The sequence below is a fragment of the Dendrobates tinctorius genome, unplaced genomic scaffold (assembly GCF_039654945.1).
Source record: "Dendrobates tinctorius isolate UK_male_01 unplaced genomic scaffold, ASM3965494v1 ptg000007l, whole genome shotgun sequence".
In the NCBI taxonomy this organism is placed as follows: Eukaryota; Metazoa; Chordata; class Amphibia; order Anura; family Dendrobatidae; genus Dendrobates; species Dendrobates tinctorius.
The window spans coordinates 2,599,116-2,621,547 of NW_027361675.1; the positions used below are offsets into that span (position 1 = coordinate 2,599,116).

Below are 22,432 nucleotides of genomic sequence, written 5' to 3' on the forward strand. Positions count from 1 at the left end.
GGTTTTCTCAAGTTATCTCTTGAGTAGTTCAGAACAATGCATGGTCCCACAATACCGATTTAATATATTAAATAAATGACACAACACCAATTCTAGTGGATGAAAAGTGGCCGTGAGTTTATTTTGGGTTTAAAATAGTAATTAAAACCAAATCCATTAATAAATAAATCCATATAAATACCCATTAAAGCCATATCCAAGACACAATCCGCCCCTTAGTGGGCGATTTTCCCACAATAAACATCACGACAATTAACAGAAAAAGGGGGAGGGAGGGTGGGAGAATCTTCTTTTCTTCATAAACAATTTCTTCACTGAGGAGAAAACCGCTCGGCAACCGTTTAAATACTCATAGATTTCACTGCCTCAGGCCAATCCACCAATCATGGCCCGTTAAAACGGCGCCAAGGTGAAAGGATTTAACCAATCAAACTCAGTTTGCTTATCTCCAAGCAGAAAACCTTGACCTCGCTTTCACCTTTACCTGAGGTGAAAGCAAAAGACCGCCAAAATAACATCAAATGAGAGGAATTACGGTCTGTGTGACCATGGGACCCCCCGTTATGCTAAAGCTTTAATGCGGGGGGGGGGGGACTGACATGGTCCCACAATACCGATTTAATATATTAAATAAATGACACAACACCAATTCTAGTGGATGAAAAGTGGCCGTGAGTTTATTTTGGGTTTAAAATAGTAATTAAAACCAAATCCATTAATAAATAAATCCATATAAATACCCATTAAAGCCACATCCAAGACACAATCCGCCCCTTAGTGGGCGATTTTCCCACAAGCCAGGGCTCACAGAGACGTGGCCCCGCCCCCCAGTAGTGACAGCCACTTTTCAACCATAGACTGCAAATCCAGATTGAATATGTCCAGACCTATGTCTGACAAATGCACTAAATCTTGACGATATAAACCCGGAACCAAACCTTCGAGGTCAACATGCCTGAACGAAAAACTGTTAATTAATGGCAAAAATTTCTGAATACCTCTATTAACCCTAATCCGTATTTTATTCAAAATCTTTGAGTTGTTCCTACTCCAAAGCAATCTAGCTACGATCTCAGAGAAAATGAAGTCAGTACTAGGGAAGGATTGCTTCAGTGATGACAAATCCGACCTCATCGTTGCTATCAAGAGTCCAACGTCTTCATTTTCCCTGAGTCGTTACCAACGAGGTGAAATAAAACTAAATCAGGAGCTGGAAATAAATTAGAACATTTCTTAAGCTCTACGATAAAACTTGACCACTTCATCCCACAAATGCTGTGCCAGAATATTTGGACCAATGTAGGGCTGAAAGATAAGTTCTCTGAGTAAAACCGAAGTTTAGCCCTCTTCTGGGCCCATAAAACATAAGAATGGCCAATTATCCAAACCACGAACGGGCCTGAAAATTAAATAAAGGGTTAATAATCATAAAGGCTATGGCGAATATAAATTTTAAATCTCTTGGAATCCCATCTACCCAGCTTTTTAATTCTCGCATCCGAGAGGCTTGCCCTAGCCGCTTCAGTAGCGGCCCCAATTCTGAATGAGTGGGAAGTAATTTTCAGATGATCCTTCCCTAGTAATTTCAAGCATCTCTTTAATAAAAAATTAAACTGAAAAATCGTGGCAGGGGAAAGATCCAAATGAATAAAAAGAGGGCCTTGAACGGAAGGCCGAAACTGAAACCATTTTTTTAAAAATAGTTACTGGACAAATGGATGGGTCAGAAAAGGTTCCAATTTTTATTCTAGACCCTCTACCACACTGATCTGTTTTCGATTTTCTGACAAGAAAAATTAAGCAATCCTCATAGAATTCAATGTCTGAGTACATCAGACCAGAAAGGGCGGATTTTTTGGAGGAAATTACTTCGCCTATACGAAGGGCACCGAAAAAGGCAATCAAAAATGCCGATGAAAATAGTAATGACTCGTAATAACTAATACATACTCTGTGCAATGAAGCGCAGAGGTCCTTTAAAAGTGAATGAGAAATCGGACGTCTTGCGTCTAGAGTAAAATTACCCCTCCTAAAACCTTTCAAAAATTGTCTGAGAGGAAAGAAGCTTGTTAGAGGGGGGTACCCTAGAAGGTTTAAAAAGAATGACACCCCTGAAATTGACTTATTCAATGCTGAGAATGATAACCCCTCACTGACCAAAAATTCCGCAAACTTCAAACCATAAACAAGGTTAGCATTAGTAGGATCAAGATTAGAGAGATTACAAAAATTAAACCATCTAAGCCATGCGGCTGAATAATCGGCCCATGATCGCTCAGATAGCGACTGCTGAATAAAGAAAGGTATCAGACTGTTGTCCAGTCCCAAAATTCTTGAGGGCAAGGGGTTGCTTCCGTATCTGTGTTTGGAACCTGTTGGTAAAAGATTAAACGCTGACTAGAAAATAGTGAATCAACAGTCGATTTCCAACAGCTAGAGCCATATTTCGCTTTAACCCAAATATTAAATTTCAGGCAAAGCAAAGTCAGTTGTCTGAGAATTTCAGCAGCCCATTTATTTTTGGATGACAGCGTGTTGATAGCCAACAAAAAACCTTGGTTCTCTGAAAGAATTACAAATCTTGAGTTTTGCATCTGAGAGCCCCATAAATATATACCCACCAAAACGGCAAAGAGTTCCAACACCATGACATTCCTGTTTACCCCGATAGAAATCCAAGGTAAAGGGATGTTCTGAATTGTCCAATGAGAAGAGAAAAAAATTGCACAGCCATTTGCATTACTTACTGAAAAACTAAAGGGGATTGAATCCGCTGGAACAAACTCAGACTGCCAACATGACCTCCCATTAAAATCCGTCAAAAATTTTAACCAAATTTTAGCATCCTTTCTTAAATCAGAACCTATTCGAAAGTGAGATTGGGGAGTCAATAAACCTTTTGTGGCTTCGTATAGGCGCCTCGAGAATGGCCTGCCTATGGGGATAATTCTGAGCGCAAAATTTAAATGACCTAAAAGAGATTTCATTTCTCTCAACGTAATTTTATCATTATTGATGAATTTAAACAATTCGTTCTGAAGCTTAGACACTTTGTCGAAGGGTAGTCTAGATTCCATCAGGGAAGAATCCAAAGTTATCCCTAAAAATTCAATACACTTGGACGGATAAACTGTTTTTTCATGCGCGACAGGGATACCAAAGAATTCACATAAACATAAAAATTTTGAAAGGGCTTGAAAGCAGTCTGAGGAACAGGCTGGGCCTACAATCAAAAAATTGTCGAGGTAGTGTAAGATACCGACATTAGAAGCATTAGCTTCCAGAGTCCAATGCAGAAAGGACGAAAAATTTTCAAAGTAATAGCAGGAAAGAGAAAAACCCATAGGAAGGCATTTGTCAAAAAAATAGTGACCATCAAAATAAAACCCCAAAGAATTGAACCCTTCAGGATGAATCGGAAGAAGCCTGAATGCAGATTTGATGTCAGACTTAGCCAACAAAGCATCCTTACCAAATTTTCTTAAAATATTGATGGCAGTGTCAAAAGAGGCATAGTTCACCGAACAAACTGACTTGTCAGTTTGGTCATTCAGAGAATCACCATACGGAATGGATAAATGATGAATCAAACAGAATGAGCCTTGCTCCTTTTTTGGAACGATGCCTAAAGGGGAGATCCGAAAATTCACAAATGGGGGATAGTCAAAGGGGCCAGCAAACCTGCCCAATTCCAGCTCGCTAAAAATTTTCTTTTTAGCTATGTCGTGGTACGAATCCAATGATGGCAAATTCCTCACTAATGTACAACCTACTCCGTCAAAAGAAGGGTTCATGAAAGCCGAAGGAAAAACCTTGAAAGAGCAATCTACTGCTCTCCCTGTTTGGATAAATGCCTAGCCAATACAGCATGTTTTCCAGTTTCACCGGTGTCGGAGCCTTTTGTGTTAATTTCTTTGACAGCTGATTACTGAGAAGATTGCTTCTTAAAACACTTTGCTGCAGGGTGAGAGTTCCCGCAGAAAGAGCACTTGTGCCGAAATCTGCAGTTATGGCTCCATTTGCAAAATGAGTCATTGAATGCAAAGCATACCCCTTTCCTAACAGAGGGAGAAGTAGATTGTCTAGGAAAGGTCTGTCTCTGAGGAAGCATTAAATTTATCCATAATCCGACGTCCTTAATCCCCCAAGTAACCTCTGGGTGAACAACAAGTTTTTGCCTAAATGCTTCATCATAATGAAGCCATGCCGAACCACCAAAATTCCTGTAGGCTTCCAGTATTATGTCTAAATGCTGAAATAGATTACTACACAAATTCGGATATTTCTCACCGAGAACAGCCGAATAAATCGAAAATGCCTGAATCCAATTGTTAAAAGATTTAACTATACCACGCTTGGATTCATCAGATTCCGCTTTATCGTCTTTTGTTCAAATCTGATCGGCTGTTCCCGGCGAGGAAGAAGCGAAAATAAATCAACATATTTACAATCCCAAATGAGCTCTTTAGAGGCAGAGCTCAAATGGAAACCCAGTGGGGATAATTGGCAAGTGAGAGCTTCCTTAAAAGTATTTTTTGGTAACGCTCTCAAATTTGGATCCGTTACATCAATATTTATAGCTGGCTGGGGGGTAGGGGAAAAAGCCTCACCCAGCGCCTCCGCCAGCACATTCCTCAACAGCATTTTAAGCTGGCTTTGACCTTTAGACGAACACACATTGAAGTTCTCACCCTTTCCAGTACTCCTGGATGGTGTTCCAGTACTCCTGGAAGCTTGATCCGGCGTACAGCCTGCGCTCAAGCCCTCCATGTTAGGCGAGCACAGCTGAGAGGGACCAGCGGCCGCTTCATCCTCTTCATCCTCTGAAGATTCTTCCTGCTGAGCGGGCAATAACGGGGCAGAGGCTGCTGGAGCATTGTTCTTTGCGGCCGCCGCGGTGCTTTTACGACCGCGGCGCCCGTCTGCCCCGCTGTCTGTATCAGCTGACGTACCCGGCCTTGATAAATGACGTCGCCCAGGATCTCGCGCTGGACTGCGCGACTTGCTCCTCACTAGGCGGTGACGTTATAGCGATATTGCTAGCGATATCGCTGTGTCTGATACTTACCTACGACCGGCTCCCCCGCTGGTTATTGTTGATCGCGCGAGAACGTCCAGGACCGTTTCTCGTCGTCAGCTTCCTGCGGCGCTTCCTGCTGTGACGACGAGCGACGCATGGAGCCGGGCGGGAGTACGCAGGATCGCCTCGTCTGACAGGTAAGTAGCGACCCCCGTCCCCAGCGATGTCGCTAGTGAGATCTGCCTGTGTGGCAGCTCACTAGCGACCACTTAGCGATGTACCAGCGATCCTGACCGCGTCATATCGCTGGTCGGGATCGCTGGTACATCGCTAAGTGTGACAGAGCCTTTAGCCAGTCCACACCACCCTCTTCACCGGCTCTTGCCATTATCTGCTGAAGGAGAACGTTCATATTGAGAATCTTCTTTTCTTTATAAACAATTTCTTCACTGAGGAGAAAACCGCTCGGCAACCGTTTAAATACTCATAGATTTCACTGCCACAGGCCAATCCACCAATCATGGCCCGTTAAAATGGCGCCAAGGTGTACGGATTTAACCAATCAAACTCAGTTTTCTTATCTCCAAGCAGAAAACCTTGACCTTGCTTTGACCTTTACCTGAGGTGAAAGCAAAAGACCGCCAAAATAACATCAAATGAGAGGAATTACGGTCTGTGTGACCATGGGACCCCCCCTTTATGCTAAAGCTTTAACACGGGGGGGGGACTGACAATCTCATTACTTCATGGTTTCTAGCATGATAGGCTGTCCTCCTTGAGTGACAGCTCTGGTGAATAGTAGAACTGTAGTAGTAGAACTATAAAGCTCAGCACAAGTTCTGCTGTAACACATTCATCTGTCAGTGGGTTGTTCTGGAGTGTACACCGCTATCACTGCACTGACACACAGAGATAACAGGGCATGTCAACAAATGCACAGCTCTGGACTTCGAGAGACCAGAGTTGGGCTTAGCAGACCTGCTCTGAAATCTGTTGGGCTGGTGATTTATAACCGCATCTATTTAGAAGATGAGAGGAAGATTTGGGAGATAAGCAGCTAACTGCTAAATAAAAATCAGTGAACAGAAGAGAGCTGACTGGGAAGTTAAGAGTTAACTCCTCTCTTGGGATGTAACTACTGCGCCATTATCTGGAGGCCAAACTACATGGAAATCAGCTGTACAGTATAAAAAAAAATGTCTACACAGGAGAAAGCAGATAGAAAAAGCAAGTTAATTGGAAACTTTCTTATGTTCATGCTGTTTAACTAATTAAAGCAATTTCAAAACTTGAGAATATCCCTTTAATGAAGTTACAAAATTGTACATTAGTGGGCTTGTCATGATAGCTTATTTGGTACCATATTCTCATAGACGCTTGGAACCCTAAGGCTGTGTGCCCACAGTAGCGTTTTTGAAGCGTTTTTAGGGGGTCAAACCGCTTCAAAAACGCTTAAAAGAAGCTTCCCAATCATTTTAATGCTTTTTGGCCTTTTTGTGCCAATGGATGCGTTTTTTACCGCTAAGGAACGCTTAGCGGCTAAAAAACGCAGCATATTCATTAATTTTGTGGCTTAGTCCGTGTTTTTAGCTATTTCCTATGGTCCACAAGACGCACGGAAAAAAACACATAAAAACGCACTTTTTTTCGCAAAAAACGCGCGGTAAAAGACGTGCTTTTTCTGGGAAGGAGTCCGGTTTTGTGTCAGGTTTACAATGCTACTGTGGGCACATAGCCTTAAACTATGGATGCTTTGTATTTATACAGCACAATACAGATAGACAAAATACCAAACATAAATAAAATACAGATAATATTCTGTATTTACTCATTTAGTTGATTCAGAATTTCAACAACTATGCCTTAATGTGGCCTTATTTAAAACAGTAAATGAACCTTTGACAAATATGCATGTCTGACTTTACTGAGGACCTGTCAGCTTGTAAGAAGGTTGAAAATGATCTACAAAAAAGTAAAAACTGGTCAACTTTACATGCTAAAATATTCAGAATGGCCCAGAACAGATATATTGCCATGGTTTCTTTGGGTTACCATTGACCCTGTTGAAATCAATATACTGTACCTAAGTCACATTGGGTTACATTATTTCATGGAGCATATATCACTGTGCATGGATAAACTGTAATGCAAGGACCTGTTGTAGGTCTCTTGACCAAAATCAACTGATCCATAGGCATCTATGAGACTGGTGGACTTGTCTAAGAATGACCCGAAGCTGGGGCTACACAGCAACCTGCAGCCAAAGATCTTGATATGCCACTGCTACATTGCAGCATACTGTAAGAAGTGAATGCTGTTGTATTGTGACCTGAAGTTGCTGTGATGCACAAGGTACAGAAAATCATTATGATTTAGATCTTTTGCAAGCCTATTTAATGACCATAATTGTTAAATATATTATATCACCAAGATGGACATGACGTGCCCACATCATCTAAGGATCATGTCACGCTGTACACATCCTTAGATAACAGCGTGATTATGTCATGTGCGCCATTACAATGACACTTGAACTTTGATCCTGTGTAGATATTTACTGGCTTATGATAGATCTCACATTTTGGGAGTAATGTGGGCAGATATCAACTATATAATCGTCTAATTCTGTCTGTCTGTAACGGAAATCCTGCGGCGCTGATTTGCACGACACACGCCTCCATTGGGAGATTTGCAGCGCAGAGAGAGAGAAAATATTTATATACACGTCTGTATGAGGAGAAATATATATATATACACGTCTGTATGAAGAGAAATATATATATATATACATGTCTGTATGAGGAGAAATATATATACACGTAAAATAATAGAATCGTAGAGTTGGAAGGGATATCCTGGGCCATCTGGTCCAACCCCCTGCTCAAAGCAGGATTCGCTAAATCATACCAGACAGATGTCTGTCCAGCCTCTGTTTGAAGACTTCCATTGAAGGAGGAATCACCACTTCTCGTGGCAGCCTGTTCCACTCATTGATCACTCTAACTGTCAAAAAGTTTTTTCTAATATCTAAGGCTGGTTTCACATTAGCGCTTTTTAAGCGCACGCGCGGCCGGGGGTAGCTCCGCCCCCGAGCCGGCTCTCTGCCCGGCGTGCCCGCCCCTTGCTTGTAGCGCCGCCTCCTAGCGCACAGCGGCGCCTGCGATCGGCGCACCCTATCTTTAGCATAGGGTGCGCAGATCGTGCGCAGGCCGTGCGCTAGTTGCGCTTTGACCTGCGCTGCGCACTTTTGACGGTGCGCCGAGCACGCCGAAATCCGAAAAGTTTGATTTTGGCGCGCACGTGCGTGCGCTTAAAAAGCGCTAATGTGAAACCAGCCTAATCTGTGTCTCCTCCCATTCAGTTTCATCCCATTGCTTCTAGTCTTTCCTTGTGCAAATGAGAATAAAGATGATCCTTCTACAATGTGACAGCCCTTGAGATATTTGTAGACAGCTATTAGGTCTCCTCTCAGTCTTCTCTTTTGCAAGCTAAACATTCCCAAATCATGCAACCTTTCCTCATAAGACAGGGTTTGCAGACCGGTCACCATTCTGGTCGTTCTTTTCTGAACTTGCTCCAGTTTGTTGATGTCTTTTTTAAAATGTGGCGCCCAAAACTGGACACAGTATTCCAGATGAGGTCTGACCAAAGGGGAGTAGAGGGCAATAATGACTTCATGTGATCTAGACTGTATGCTTCTGTTAATGCATCCTAGAATTGCATTTGCCTTTTTTGCTGCTGCATCACACTGTTGACTCATATTCAGTCTGTGATCTATTAGTATACCCAAGTCTTTTTCACATGTGTTGCTGCTTAGCCCTATTCCTCCCATTCTGTATATGCCTTTTTCATTTTTATTGCCCAGATGTAGTACTTTGCATTTTTACCTGTTAAAAACCATTCTGTTAGTTGCTGCCCACTGCTCCAGTTTATTTATATCTTTTTGAATCCTCTCTCTCTCTTCTCTAGTATTAGCTATCCCTCCTAGCTTTGTGTCATCAGCAAATTTAATCAGTTTACCCTCAATTCCTTCATCTAAATCGTTGATAAAGATGTTGAACAATACAGGGCCCAGGACAGAGCCCTGTGGTACCCCACTTGAGACATTCTTCCAACTGGATGTGCAGCCATTTACAACCACTCTTTGGGTCCGATCACTAAGCCAGTTATGAATCCACCTAACAGTTGCCTTGTCCATTCCATACCTAGTCATTTTTTCAATAAGGCTTGTGTGAGATACTTTGTCAAATGCTTTGCTGAAGTCAAGATATACTATATCTACAGCATTTCCCTGATCCACCCAATCAGTGATTCTGTCATAGAAGGAAATTAAGTTAGTCTGACATGACTTATTAGTTACAAACCCATGCTGACTCTGTTTAATCACTTCATTCTTATCCAGGTACTGACATACATGTTGTTTAATAATTTGTTCAAAGATCTTTCCTGGTATAGAAGTCAGACTCACCGGCCTATAGTTGCCTGGGTCCACCTTCTTCCCCTTTTTGAAGACAGGAACAATATTTGCTTTTCTCCAGTCTTCTGGGGTTAGATATGCCTCCCTCTTTCAATTTTATAAACATTCCTTTCCTCCTTTTTAGCATGTGCTTAAAGGGGATCTGTCACCCTTTTTATCCCCTATTAGCTGCCAGCATAGACATCGGGGGCTTATCTACAGCATTCTGTAATGCTGTACATAAGCCCCTGATGTAACCTGAAAGAGAAGAAAAACACGTTATATTATACTCACCGAGGTGGGCGGTCCGGTCCGATGGGTGTTGCGGTCCGGTCCGGTGCCTCCCTTCTTCATGCGATGATGTCCTCTTCTCCCATCCTGTAATGACTCCGGCGCAGGCGCACTGCTTTGCCCTGTTGAGGGAAGAGCAGAGTCCTGCAGTGCGCAGGCGTCGGGAGAGGTATGGCGCCTGCGCACTGCAGAATTCTGCTCTGGCCTCAATAGGGCAGAGCAATGCGCCTGCGCCTGAGCCATTTCAGGACGGGAGAAGAGGACGTCATCACATGAAGAAGGGAGGCGCCGGACCGGACCGCAACACCCATCAGACCGGACCGCCCACCTCGGTGAGTATAATATAGCGTGCTTTTCTTCTCTTTCAGGTTACATCGGGGGCTTATCTACAGCATTACAGAATGCTGTAGATAAGCCCCCGATGTCTATGCCAGCAGCTGCAAAGCCAAAAAAAGGGTGACAGATTCCCTTTAAGTTCTGTGTTCATCCATCCTGGTTTCCTTAAATGCTTCCTATTCTTCCCTCTTTTCGGAATTGTTAACAATTGTGCTTTGAGAATTTCATTTTTCAAGATTTCTCATCCCTCCTAGACATTTTTGTCTTTAAGGATATCCAGCCATTGGATCCCTCCAATTCTCTTTCTGAATGCCTTAAAATCTGCCTTTCTGAAATCTAACCTTGACGTCTGAGTCTTCAGAGGTCTTCCTCCTCTAGTTATCCAAAATTCTAAAATAGCATGGTCGCTACCTCCTAGGGTCCCAGCCACTTTTTACCTCCTCAACCATTTCCTCCCTGTTTATAACGATTAGATCCAAGGTAGCAGTTCCCCTTGTTTTCTCCCCTACCTTTTGGAAGATAAAGTTGTCAGCAAGAGAGGATAAGAATTTCCTTGACCTGTTAGTTTTGCCTGAGAGAGATTCCCAACAAATGTCTGGATAGTTGAAATCTCCCATGACAACTATGTCATATTTTTTGGAGAACTTGGCCATTTGATGCATAAAGAGTTCATCCATATCTTCAGCTTGCACAGGCGGCCTGTAGTAAATGCCTACAATGGTGTCCTTTCCATTGTTCTGTCCTTGTATTCTTACCCAAACAGTTTCCACAGAACTCCCAGTCTCTGAAGCTTCAATCTCTGTTCAGATATATGCTCTTCTAACATACAATGCGACACCTCCTCCTCGTTTATCAAGTCTGTTTCTAGCAAATAAGTTGTATCCTTCTAGCCTTGTATTCCAATCATGTGTATTGTCCCACCAAGTTTCAGTGATTCCAATGACATCATATTTCTTTTCCTGTGTTAGTAGTTCCAGTTCTCCTTGTTTGTTGCCCATGCTTTGTGCATTAGTATATAAACATTTTAGTTTGTGATTGGTTTCTCTTTCTCCAATATTTTTATTATTTAGATTCTTTTGTCTTTGTTCTTCCTTTCCATTTCCAATAGCAGAGTTCTCAATAGCATTTGCCAGGTGTATGGCTTTTTCTGGTCTTTTGCTTCCCTTCCCACATTGTTCTAGTTTAAAGCTCTCCTGATGAGTGTAGCAAGGCAACTTCCAAATACATGTTTTCCAGTCTTCGTAAGGTGCACCCCATCTCTAGCAAGTAGTCCATCGTATAGGTAATTCACTCCGTGATCCAGAAATCCAAATCCTTGCTGACGGCACCATTGACGTAGCCAGTTGTTCACCTGCAGAATCTTATTCCACCTCCTTGGTCCATGGCCATCCACTGGGAGGATGGAAGAGAAGACCACCTGCGCTCCCAGTTCTATACCCGTCATACACATCCTTCATCTCATAGTCCCATGCCCATATACCCATCATACATATCCTCCATCCCATAGTCTGGTGCCCATATACCCATAATACATATCCGCCATCTCATAGTCCCGTGCCCATATACCCTTCATACATATCCTCCATCCCATAGTCCAGTGCCCATGTACCCATCACACATCCTCCATCCCATAGTCCCGTACCCATATACTAATAGATCACAGACTGAATATGAGTCAACAGTGTGATGCAGCAGCAAAAAAGGCAAATGCAATTCTAGGATGTATTAACAGAAGCATACAGTCTAGATCACGTGAAGTCATTATTTCCCTCTACTCCTCTTTGGTCAGACCTCATCTGGAATATTGTGTCCAGTTTTGGGCACCACATTTTAAAAAAGACATCAACAAACTGGAGCAAGTTCAGAAAAGAGCAACCAGAATGGTGACCGGTCTGCAAACCCTGTCTTATGAGGAAAGGTTGCAGTATTTGGGATAGTTTAGTTTGCAAAAGCGAAGACTGAGAGGAGACTTAATAGCTGTCTACAAATATCTAAAGGCTGTCACATTGTAGAAGGATCAACTTTATTCTCATTTGCACAAGGAAAGACTAGAAGCAATGGGATGAAACTGAATGGGAGGAGACACAGATTAGATATTAGAAAAAACTTTTTGACAGTTAGAATGATCAATGAGTGGAACAAGCTGCCACGAGAAGTGGTGAGTTCTCCTTCAATGGACGTCTTAAAACAGAGGCTGGACAGACATCTGACTGGGATGATTTAGCAAATCCTGCTTTGAGCAGGGGGTTGGACCAGATGGCCCAGGAGGTCCCTTCCAACTCTACGATTCTATGATTCTATGATTCTATATCCGCCATCCCACAGTCCCGTGCCCATATACCTGTCAAACATATCCTCCATCCCTTAGTCAAGTGACCATATACCCATCACACATCCTCCATCCCATAGTCCCGTGCCCATATACATATCCTCCATCCCATAGTCCAGTGCCCATATACCCATCACACATCCTCCATCCCATAGTCAACTATTATGACATCATAATGAGCAGCGGCAGGGCTTGCAACCTATGATGACATCAGTGTCGCCATGGCAACCATTGTGACTCATAATGAGGGGCGGGGCTTGATATGCACACACTGTTTCCCCAGTATGCAAATAGGGGCATTATGACATCATAATGAGGGGCGGGGCTTGACGCGCACAGACTTTTTCCCCAGTATGTACATAGGGGCAAAATTGTTTGGTGAATTGGAACGCGCAGGGTAAAAAATTTCACCTCACAACATAGCTTAGGACGCTCTCGGGGTCCAGACGTGTGACTGTGCCAAATTTTGTGGCTGTAGCTGCGACGGTGTGGATGCCTATCCCGGACATACACACATACATACACACATACATAAACACATACATACATACACACTTTGAGCTTTATATATTAGATATATATATATATATACATGTCTGTATGAGGAGAAGTATATATATATATATATATATATATATAAATATATATACACGTCTGTATGAGGAGAAATATATATATATACACATAAGTATGAGGAGAAATATATATATATACACGTCAGTATGAGGGGAAATATATATATATATATATATATATATATACTGTATATGTCTGTATGAGGAGAAATATATATATATATAAACTAGCTGAAGAGCCCGGCACTGCCCGGGCATAGTAACTAACTGTGGTTATTTATAGCAAATTATAATTATCCTCCATCCCATAGTCCCGTGCCCATATGCCCATCACACATCCTCCATCCCATAGTCCCATGCCCATATACCCATCACACATCCTCCATCCCATAGTCCCATGCCCATATACCCATCATACATATCCTCCATCCCATAGGCCCGTGCCCATATACCCATCATACATATCCTCCATCCCATAGTCGAGTGCCCATATATCCATCACACATCCTCCATCCCATAGTCCCATGCCCATATACCCATCACACATCCTCCATCCCATAGTCCCATGCCCATATACCCATCATACATATTCGCCATCCCATAGTCGAGTGCCCATATACCCATCATACATATCCGCCATCCCATAGTCCCGTGCCCATATACCCGTCATACATATCCTCCATCCCATAGTCCAGTTCCCATATACCCATCACACATCCTTCATCCCATAGTCCCGTGCCCATATACCCATCACACATCCTCCATCCCATAGTCCCGTGCCCATATACCCATCATACATATCCACCATCCCATAGGCCCGTGCCCATATACCCGTCATACATATCCTCCATCCCATACTCCAGTGCCCATATACCCATCACACATCCTCCATTTCATAGTCAACCATTATGACATCATAATGAGCGGCGGGGCTTGCAACCTATGATGACATCAGCGTCGCCATGGCAACCATTGTGACATCATAATGAGGGGTGGGGCTTGATACGCACACACTATTTCCCCAGTATGTAGATAGGGGCATTATGACATCATAACGAGGGGTGTGACGCGCACACACTTTTTCCCCAGTATGTAGATAGGGGCAAAATTGTTTGGTGAATTTGAACGCGCGGGGTTAAAATTTCGCCTCACAACATAGCTTAGGACGCTCTCGGGGTCCAGACGTGTGACTGTGCCAAATTTTGTGGCTGTAGCTGCGACGGTGTGGATGCCTATCCCGGACATACACACATGCACACATACATACATACACACTTTGAGCTGTATATATTAGATACTCGAATATAAGCCGAGATTTTCAGCCCATTTTTATGATATACACCAGGGGGTCGGAGGGGGAGGGGGGCGAGGGTGTCATGTCATACTTACCCATCCTGGCACGGTCTCTGCAGCCCCCAGCTTCTCCAAGATCTCCCTTCCTTCCTTCAGCGGTCACATGGTACCGTTCAATAAACTCATGAATATGCGCATATTCATGAGTTTATTGAACGGTACCACGTGATCACTGAAGGCAGGAAGGGAGATCTTGGAGAAGCTGGGGGCAGTCAGTGACGTTCAGACAGCAGAGGGCGCGGTGACGTGATTAGTGCGCGCCGCACCCCCTGCAGTCTGAACATCACTGATAGATGACGTGCCAGACAGCAGCAAGCAGCGATGGACCGGGGGACAGGTGAATATCTCAGGTGCCAGCAGTGACACCGGCAACTGGCCCCAGCGACTGAGAGGTGAGTATGTCATTTTTTTTATTTCTGAATGCAGCAGCGGCAGCATATGGGGGCATAATCTATGGAGCATCTTATAGGGGCAGCATATGGGGCATAATCTATGGAGCATCTTATAGGGGCAGCATATGGGGCATAATCTATGGAGCATCTTATAGGGGCAGCATATGGGGCATAATCTATGGAGCATCTTATAGGGGCAGCATATGGGGGCATAATCTATGGAGCATCTTATGGGGGCAGCATATAGGGGCATAATCTATGGAGCATCTTATGGGGTAAAAAACACACACAAAAGGAGCAATTGGGGAAAACACAACAATCCAATAGAGAAATCTCTCAGACCAAATGGCATATGTTCTTCCGCAATCCCCAAAAGACTATGTATTACTATTTAGGACAGTCAAAAAAACTGAACAGAGCATAACACACTAAAACATTGACCATAAGTCCTGATATAAAAATATATTTTTTATTAATTATATAGTAAAAATAAAAATTTTTTACATAGTAGTAGACATCTTGCTGGAAAGATAAATATGGTGCAAAAAATAACTGTGTGTATAACTGCAAAAATTATATATATAAGTGATTATTAATAATTATACAAAAAACATGTGAAAAAAATTATTACCACCAAAATATCCGTTCACATATATGTGCAAATACACCAATAATATATTGATAAAGAAGTGAAAAATATAGTGCCAATATAAAATTAAAATAAAAAAAGACCAGCAGGTGTGTCAGTACTGATTATATAATAAACAATTAGCACTCATAATACCCATACCCATCCATATAAAAGATGTATATACACGGCGTGTCCTAACTCAGGACAATCATCAGAACCCGCAGCCTAAAATCGTTTATATATCTAATAATAACTTACAGGTATAAAATTTCCTGATCGCCTAGGGATAGTCGCCCTTCCCCAACGCGCGTTTCGGCCTCTTGCCTTCGTCAGTCTACTACTATGTCCCATCCGTCTGGATAGTTACACCCTCCTATTTTATGTAATGAGGATACAATTATATGTGTACATTGATGTGTTGCTACTATTGTGGAAAACTTTTATTTTTACTATATAATTAATAAAAAATATATTTTTATATCAGGACTTATGGTCAATGTTTGAGTGTGTTATGCTCAGCATCTTATGGGGGCAGCATATGGGGGCATAATCTATGGAGCATCTTATGGGGGCAGCATATGGGGGCATAATCTATGGAGCATTTTATAGGGGCAGCATATGGGGCATAATCTATGGAGCATCTTATGGGGGCAGCATATTGGGGCATAATCTATGGAGCATCTTACACGTCTGTATGAGGAGAAATATATATATACACGTCTGTATGAGGAGAAATATATATATATATATATATATACAGTGCGTCTGTATGAGGAGAAATATATATATATATACACATCTGTATGATGAGAAATATATATATGCATGTCTGTATAAGGAGAAATATACAGTATATATATATATATATATACACACACACATGTCTGTATGTGGAGAAATATATATATATTCTGTCTGTCTGTCTGTCTCTCTTTTTGTAACGGAAATCCCACGTCGCTGATCGGCCGGCCAGGCACGACCAATCTGCGACAGGCGCAGTCCGGCCGTGAATTGGCGCGGAATTCGAATGACGCACGCCACCTCTACCGTCAGGAGATCTGTGGCGCTAGCCGCTGATCTCCCGACGGTTGCCACGGGTCATCTCCTGCCGCATGGATTTGCCGCAATCATCGATATTGGCGTGGAATCTTCATAAATAAACTGCATACATATTCTAGAATACCCGATGGGTTAGAATCGGGCCACCATCTAGTATATTATATGTAACTATACCAAGTGTTAAGCCCCCATCACACACAGCGAGATCGCTAGCGAGATCGCTGCTGAGTCACAAGTTTTGTGACGCAACAGCGATTTCACCAGCGATATCACTGTGTGTGACACGTATCAGCGACCGCCCCCCCGCCGGGTATCGCTGATCATGCACAAAAGCCCTGGACATTTCTTTTGATCATTGGCCTCCCGCTGGCCAGCACGCATCGCTGCGAGTGGCAGGCGGGAGACCAGCGATCAGCGAGCTGGAGCTGGTATCCAAGGTAAACCGCGGGTAACTAAGGGCTCGTGTCAGTTACCCGCTGTGTACCTTAGATACCAGCGTGCTGGAAGCTGGTATCTAAGGTAAACAGCGGGTTTCTAAGCGCCGCGTGGCGCTTAGAAACCCGCTGTTTATCTTGGATACCAGCTCCCTGCACCAGCACGCTGGTATCTAAGGTACACAGCGGGTAACTAAGCGACGTGCGCCCTTAGTTACCCGCGTCGTAGCTGTCCTGATCGCTGCTGAGATCGGCCTGTTTAGCAGCTCACCAGCGATCATGTAGCAACACACCAGCGATCCTGACAAGGTCATATCATTGTCGGGATCGCTGGTGCGTCGCTATGTGTGACGGGGCCCTTGGACAGGGAGCCAGGAAGAGGAGGCAGCCAGGGTACAGACAGTAGGGAGACATCACTTGCAAGGTAAAGGTGTAAGTGGCTATGATGCTACATTCTTATCATGGTTCCGTCTATTCCTTCTTCACCGTTTTTTTATAAGTAATTTTATAAGCAACTTTCATTTGTCTGCCATGGCCACAGGAGACAGCAGTGAGCCACACATTAGGACCCACAAGCCATGATTTGGAAACCCCTGGTGTTGAGACACATAGGATTGGTAACACTCAGTTGTCAGGTAATTCATATTCTACTATCCCATAGCCAGTAAATTAAGTAGTGAGTGCCATGCAAGATCATCATTTCATTCAGACAGGGCACTCCAGAACCTCTCTCTCAGGATCAGTGAGGTCCCAGTGGAGCGACCCTCAACAATCAGCAAGTTATCATCTATCCTGCGGATAGGTGATTATTTGCATTTATGCTAAAATTCATTTACAGGACTAAAATATTCTAGTTGTTTTGATGTAATATAATACTCTTTATATTGGCCTCATATACTTTGGCTCCCATATACACTTCTCAACACTGAAATCACAACCCGAAGAAGGAAACCTTGTGGAATTATGGAAATCAAAGGATCAATAGATATGGTAGCCGGACCCTTTTGTCTATATTTTAGGTACACTAACAGTTACAATAATTTGGTCATGGCATCAGTGGTACGGTAATTTCTCCAAAGTGTCCTAGGAGCCATTTTTTAACACAATGCCCCGCCACATGATACTTGTGCTGCTGGTAGCAGTCTACATTGTCTAAGCATGCTACCATGGCCTGCACAGTCTGCCATCGAGCACATCTGGAACATCATTAGACAGCAATTGCAAATGAAGCTGTCAGCAGAGAATCTTGATGATTTGTGTGCCCAAATGGCATTCGGCATTGTAAAAAATTTCTCAGACAGCCATCAATAACCAAAGTGATAGCAGCCAAGGTGTGTAAATGTGTATACTCCTGCACGTGGTGCTGTTAGGGTCGGCGGAAAGCACCAGATATAAATAATAGGAGGTGCGTTCGCCGCCCGGGGTCCACCGTGCGGTAGATAAGACCGCTGCTGAACAATGGCAGACTCGCTACCTGGCGAAGTACAGCACTCGGGTTAACGTCACCCAAGGACTGAAGGCAGACTCTGTTTAGTCACAGAGACGCCCTAATATAAATTAGAAATAAATGCTGGACCTGTAAACTCCACAGGCCAGCCGGCGTGTGGTGTCGCAGCCGCGAACTCCAATGGCTGCTGCTACTGCAGCACTGCGGTAACTGTAGCCACCAAGCGACGGTGCCGGGGAGCCGGACACCGACGGACGCTAGTGTAGGTACGGTAAGCACAGTGGCGTGTAGCTTGCCACAACCAGGCACTGACAAAACCAACACTTTGTCACCAATCGTATTATCTGAGGGAAGGGGTTTCATAATAAGTAAGTCACCAGTCCATGCATCCATCACCACACACACACATAGCAATCTTAGACTACACTAGCGCATGGCCGAGCCGCCATGCGGGCTTTTTATAGCCATGCGCTTCCGGGACCTTCCAGTATTCTGGGAAGGACCAATCAGATCCGACGCAGGACCTGAGCATGTGACCCCTGCTCTCCACTGAGAGGTCAACTTGCGAGCATGCCCAGTAGCACAGCGAGAGGACTTAGCCTCTGGAGCGGTTCCCTGTAGAGCAGGTTGTGCTACCATTGTTGCACCTGAGGTGGCAGCAACATCCAGGCTCACAGAATGAGTCTGAGCAGGTCATCTGCATCACTGGGATTGCTGAGCAAGTGCCTGAGCGGTCGAGGAAGAATGGGAGACCGCTAGATGTACGGCTCTGGATTCCTGCTGTGCAGAGCCAGGAATCTGATGCCAAACAGGTGCTCATACTTGATACCAAATAAATCAAGATGTTTTGAAAATGTTGGCTCCATTTTTTCATCATTTACATATCATTAACATATCTATCAATTCTGTGATTTCCATAATTCTATATTGAGGACTGTATATAAGCATACCTTACCAATTAATGGCTGCTTCACACTGATAATTATCATTTTTTTTTGCATCTGATAAGCTTTGATAACAATAAAGAAACGTTAGAGGTATTCCTAGCTTGCACAGATGGCTTCTCTTCTTCTCCACTAATGAGATTTATATTTATGCAATTAAGTTATTTCCTTTCCTAGAGACGTTTGGGTTCATTGCTTACTTCACTGGACTTGTTTTCAGATCCATCCATACTAAATCATGGTGTGTGGGTGATTAAAAGAAATTCTACTGGTTTACAAAACAGGAACATAGCAACATGACAAAAAGCTATGGGGACACACAGGGACTCGAGGTCCTATTAAAAGTCGAAATGTCATTTATCGTAGATTGAGATCAAATTATCACAACCTTGAAAGTTGATACTAGCCAAGTTGGGAAACTAATAATAGCTAATACATTTCGAGGGGAAAATGGAGCAGTTGCTATTTTCTCAAGAGCTCCTAGAAAGTAAGAGATGGAATCTCATTGTTCATTATGGATAAGTAATCTACTAATACAAATATATCTATTTTTACTACAAATATTAATACTATATATTGATGTATTGATTAGAGAGAGGGGGAGACATCAAGCGCAATAGGGTTATCCGGTTCAGGAATTGGTCTAGGTGGAAGGTATAGAAATTGCTCTAGTTTTGGGGTTGTTTAACCCACAACTGAGGAATCAAAGTATGCAATACTCTCAGGTTGGGAGATTCTGTATTGTAGAACAATTGATAGGAGGATAGGAGTAGTAGTCTGCACTGCTGTGCACAATTCAAGAATTCCGGAGATCATGTGGATTACGCTTATGCGCTCCGAAGTTGAGTCTACTTCTTCATCAGGAGAACCTCAACATTAAAGCAATGTTGTGGGTCTCCTGATGAAGAAGTGGGTTCAACTTTGAATTCTTGAATCTAGCACAGCAGCACAGACTACTACTCTTATTTTCCTACCAATTGCTATATACTGATGACAAACATCCCTACAAAGATTAAAGTGATTTTTCAGATTTTTCACACCTAGAGTGCATACAATACTATTCTCTTCCAAAAACTAAAACTAAGTCTGTTGCATGCAAAGTGTATTCAAATTCCTAATAGTAAATGTAACGATATCACTGATGGTTAAAACTCTCATAAAGTTAATTCCATTTTTTGACAACCACTCCGATATAATGAAATGACCTGTTTCAAAGATGAAACCTTCCATCCTTACGGAATAGAAATTACATTTTGCCTTCACAAAAAGACATTTTCTTATACAGATTTATAGTAAATGTTTCTTAATAAACCAGCGATTTTTCTACAATATGCTTAAGTTTTTCTCTGGTAAATTATGTATACTATTACCCTTGGAGTGGTCATGATGAATTAAGAGATGGTTTGTTAATTGACTTCTGCTTCTCTACAGGGTGATAAAGGGCCTCCAGGAATCGGACCTGCGGTGAGTACCAATTAACCAACTGATTTAATCCTTCTGAACATGGAAAGTTTTGCCTTAGCCTTAGACCTTTGTTTAAAAAGGGTCACAGCTTTTGATATTTTATCTTACTTAAGTTGATGTTTCTTGCCCATTTTATGAGTGAAGTTAAGAATGGAACCTAAATTAAAGGTGTAAACATTAGAGGATCACACTATATTGTTGTATTTATAACTTTAGTTCTAGACTATGGCTGACCATGCATATTTGATACCTGTGAGCTGGATGTGACTGTGCAATTAGCCAAACATGCATGTATATTGTATGGCTTACTAGCCATATACTGCTGGTGGCAGCTTATCCCTAAGACTACGTGTCTATGATCCGGAAAAGCAGCATTTTAGATGTAGCTCACCTGCGCTGCGTCCAAAACCCTGCCTTCTACATTAGAAACATAGTGGATGGATTTATAGAAATCCCATGCCCACTGTGCTTCTATTTACTGTGTCGTAAACTCATGCTTTAGCATGTCAGAAACTTCCACAATAGAATGTATTTGGATGCGGTAAATCCACATGTGTATCGCCATGCGTATCGCCACCTGAAAGTGTGGCTTCCTCAGGGGACTTCAAATATTTTCAAAGAAAGAACTATATTACATATTTTTTTGTTAGCTAGTAACTTCCTCTAATAATTGTCATGCTTTATTGATTCAGGGTGCAAAAGGAGAACCAGGTCTTCCTGGGCCAGATGGACTCCCTGGTGAATCTGGAATTGATGTAAGTAAAATGTGGATTTTGGACTAATGTTTGTTGCACGGATACATCAGTTACAGTGATTAGTAGCTATTGCCATGTACTGCAGATACACTTTTAATATTTGACTAGGAGATTTAATGCCTCACCCATGAGTGGTCACTAGTCATTGTAATGGAGCGGTATTGTTATACTCCATACACTATTTATACCCACTGCCGCAACTGGTAACAGTGGTTCAGTGGATGTGTCAGGTCTCGGCTCTCATTGATCTGATGTTGGATAGATAATCAATATTATAGTAAAGAAAAACCTTTTTAAAGTTTAAACAGTCGCATCAGTCTATTGGACCTCAAGTGAGTTTGTTTTTGTCATATTTCCGCAAGTATGGAAGGTATGTAACTGTCCATTTCAGTAGCTTCCTAGCTCGGGTGCATCTTTTCTGTTATGAATGAGTCACCGTAGGAGGCAAAAACAGAAATACTAGCTAAGTCCAGAAAACCAGAGAAGTTGGCAGCTATCGGATTGCAGACCCCTGAACCTATCAACAACAACTAGCAGTAGCCGTGGGGGGTTCCTACGGTGCCCTAGACCCCTCGATCACAGCCGGAGAACTACATAGCCTAAAGACAGAAAGGGAAATCTAAACTGCCCCAGAGCAGACCCCAAAGCAATAGGCAGCCCCCAACATATAATGACGGTGAAGCAAGATGAAAAAACACTCACACAGATAGAAAGATAGGCTGAGCAAATGATGGGGCCCAAGCTAACTAGATAGGACAGGATAGAAAAGCTGCTGTCTGTAATCCGCCAAAACCCTATCAAAACAAGAGCCATCAGCTGATAGGGAAAAAAGCCCTGAAGACGCTAGGCTTCAAAAAGACTATATCAGTACTCAGGTATTTTCTGAAGACAGAGCAAAAAAGGAATTCAGCTCACCCCAGCAGGGAATGGCAGAAATCAAGGAAAA

At 42.8% G+C, this 22,432-nt stretch overlaps 1 protein-coding gene across 1 annotated transcript in view; it reads left to right on the plus strand.

The window, feature by feature from the left end:
• COL9A2 (collagen type IX alpha 2 chain) overlaps positions 1-22,432 on the plus strand; it is a 143,767-nt gene that overhangs the window by 16,004 nt on the left and 105,331 nt on the right. The window contains exons 3-4 of the mRNA XM_073571876.1: positions 20,699-20,731; positions 21,424-21,486. Of these exons, the coding sequence (XP_073427977.1) occupies positions 20,699-20,731; positions 21,424-21,486 (96 nt within the window). The remainder of the gene's footprint in view (positions 1-20,698; positions 20,732-21,423; positions 21,487-22,432) is intronic.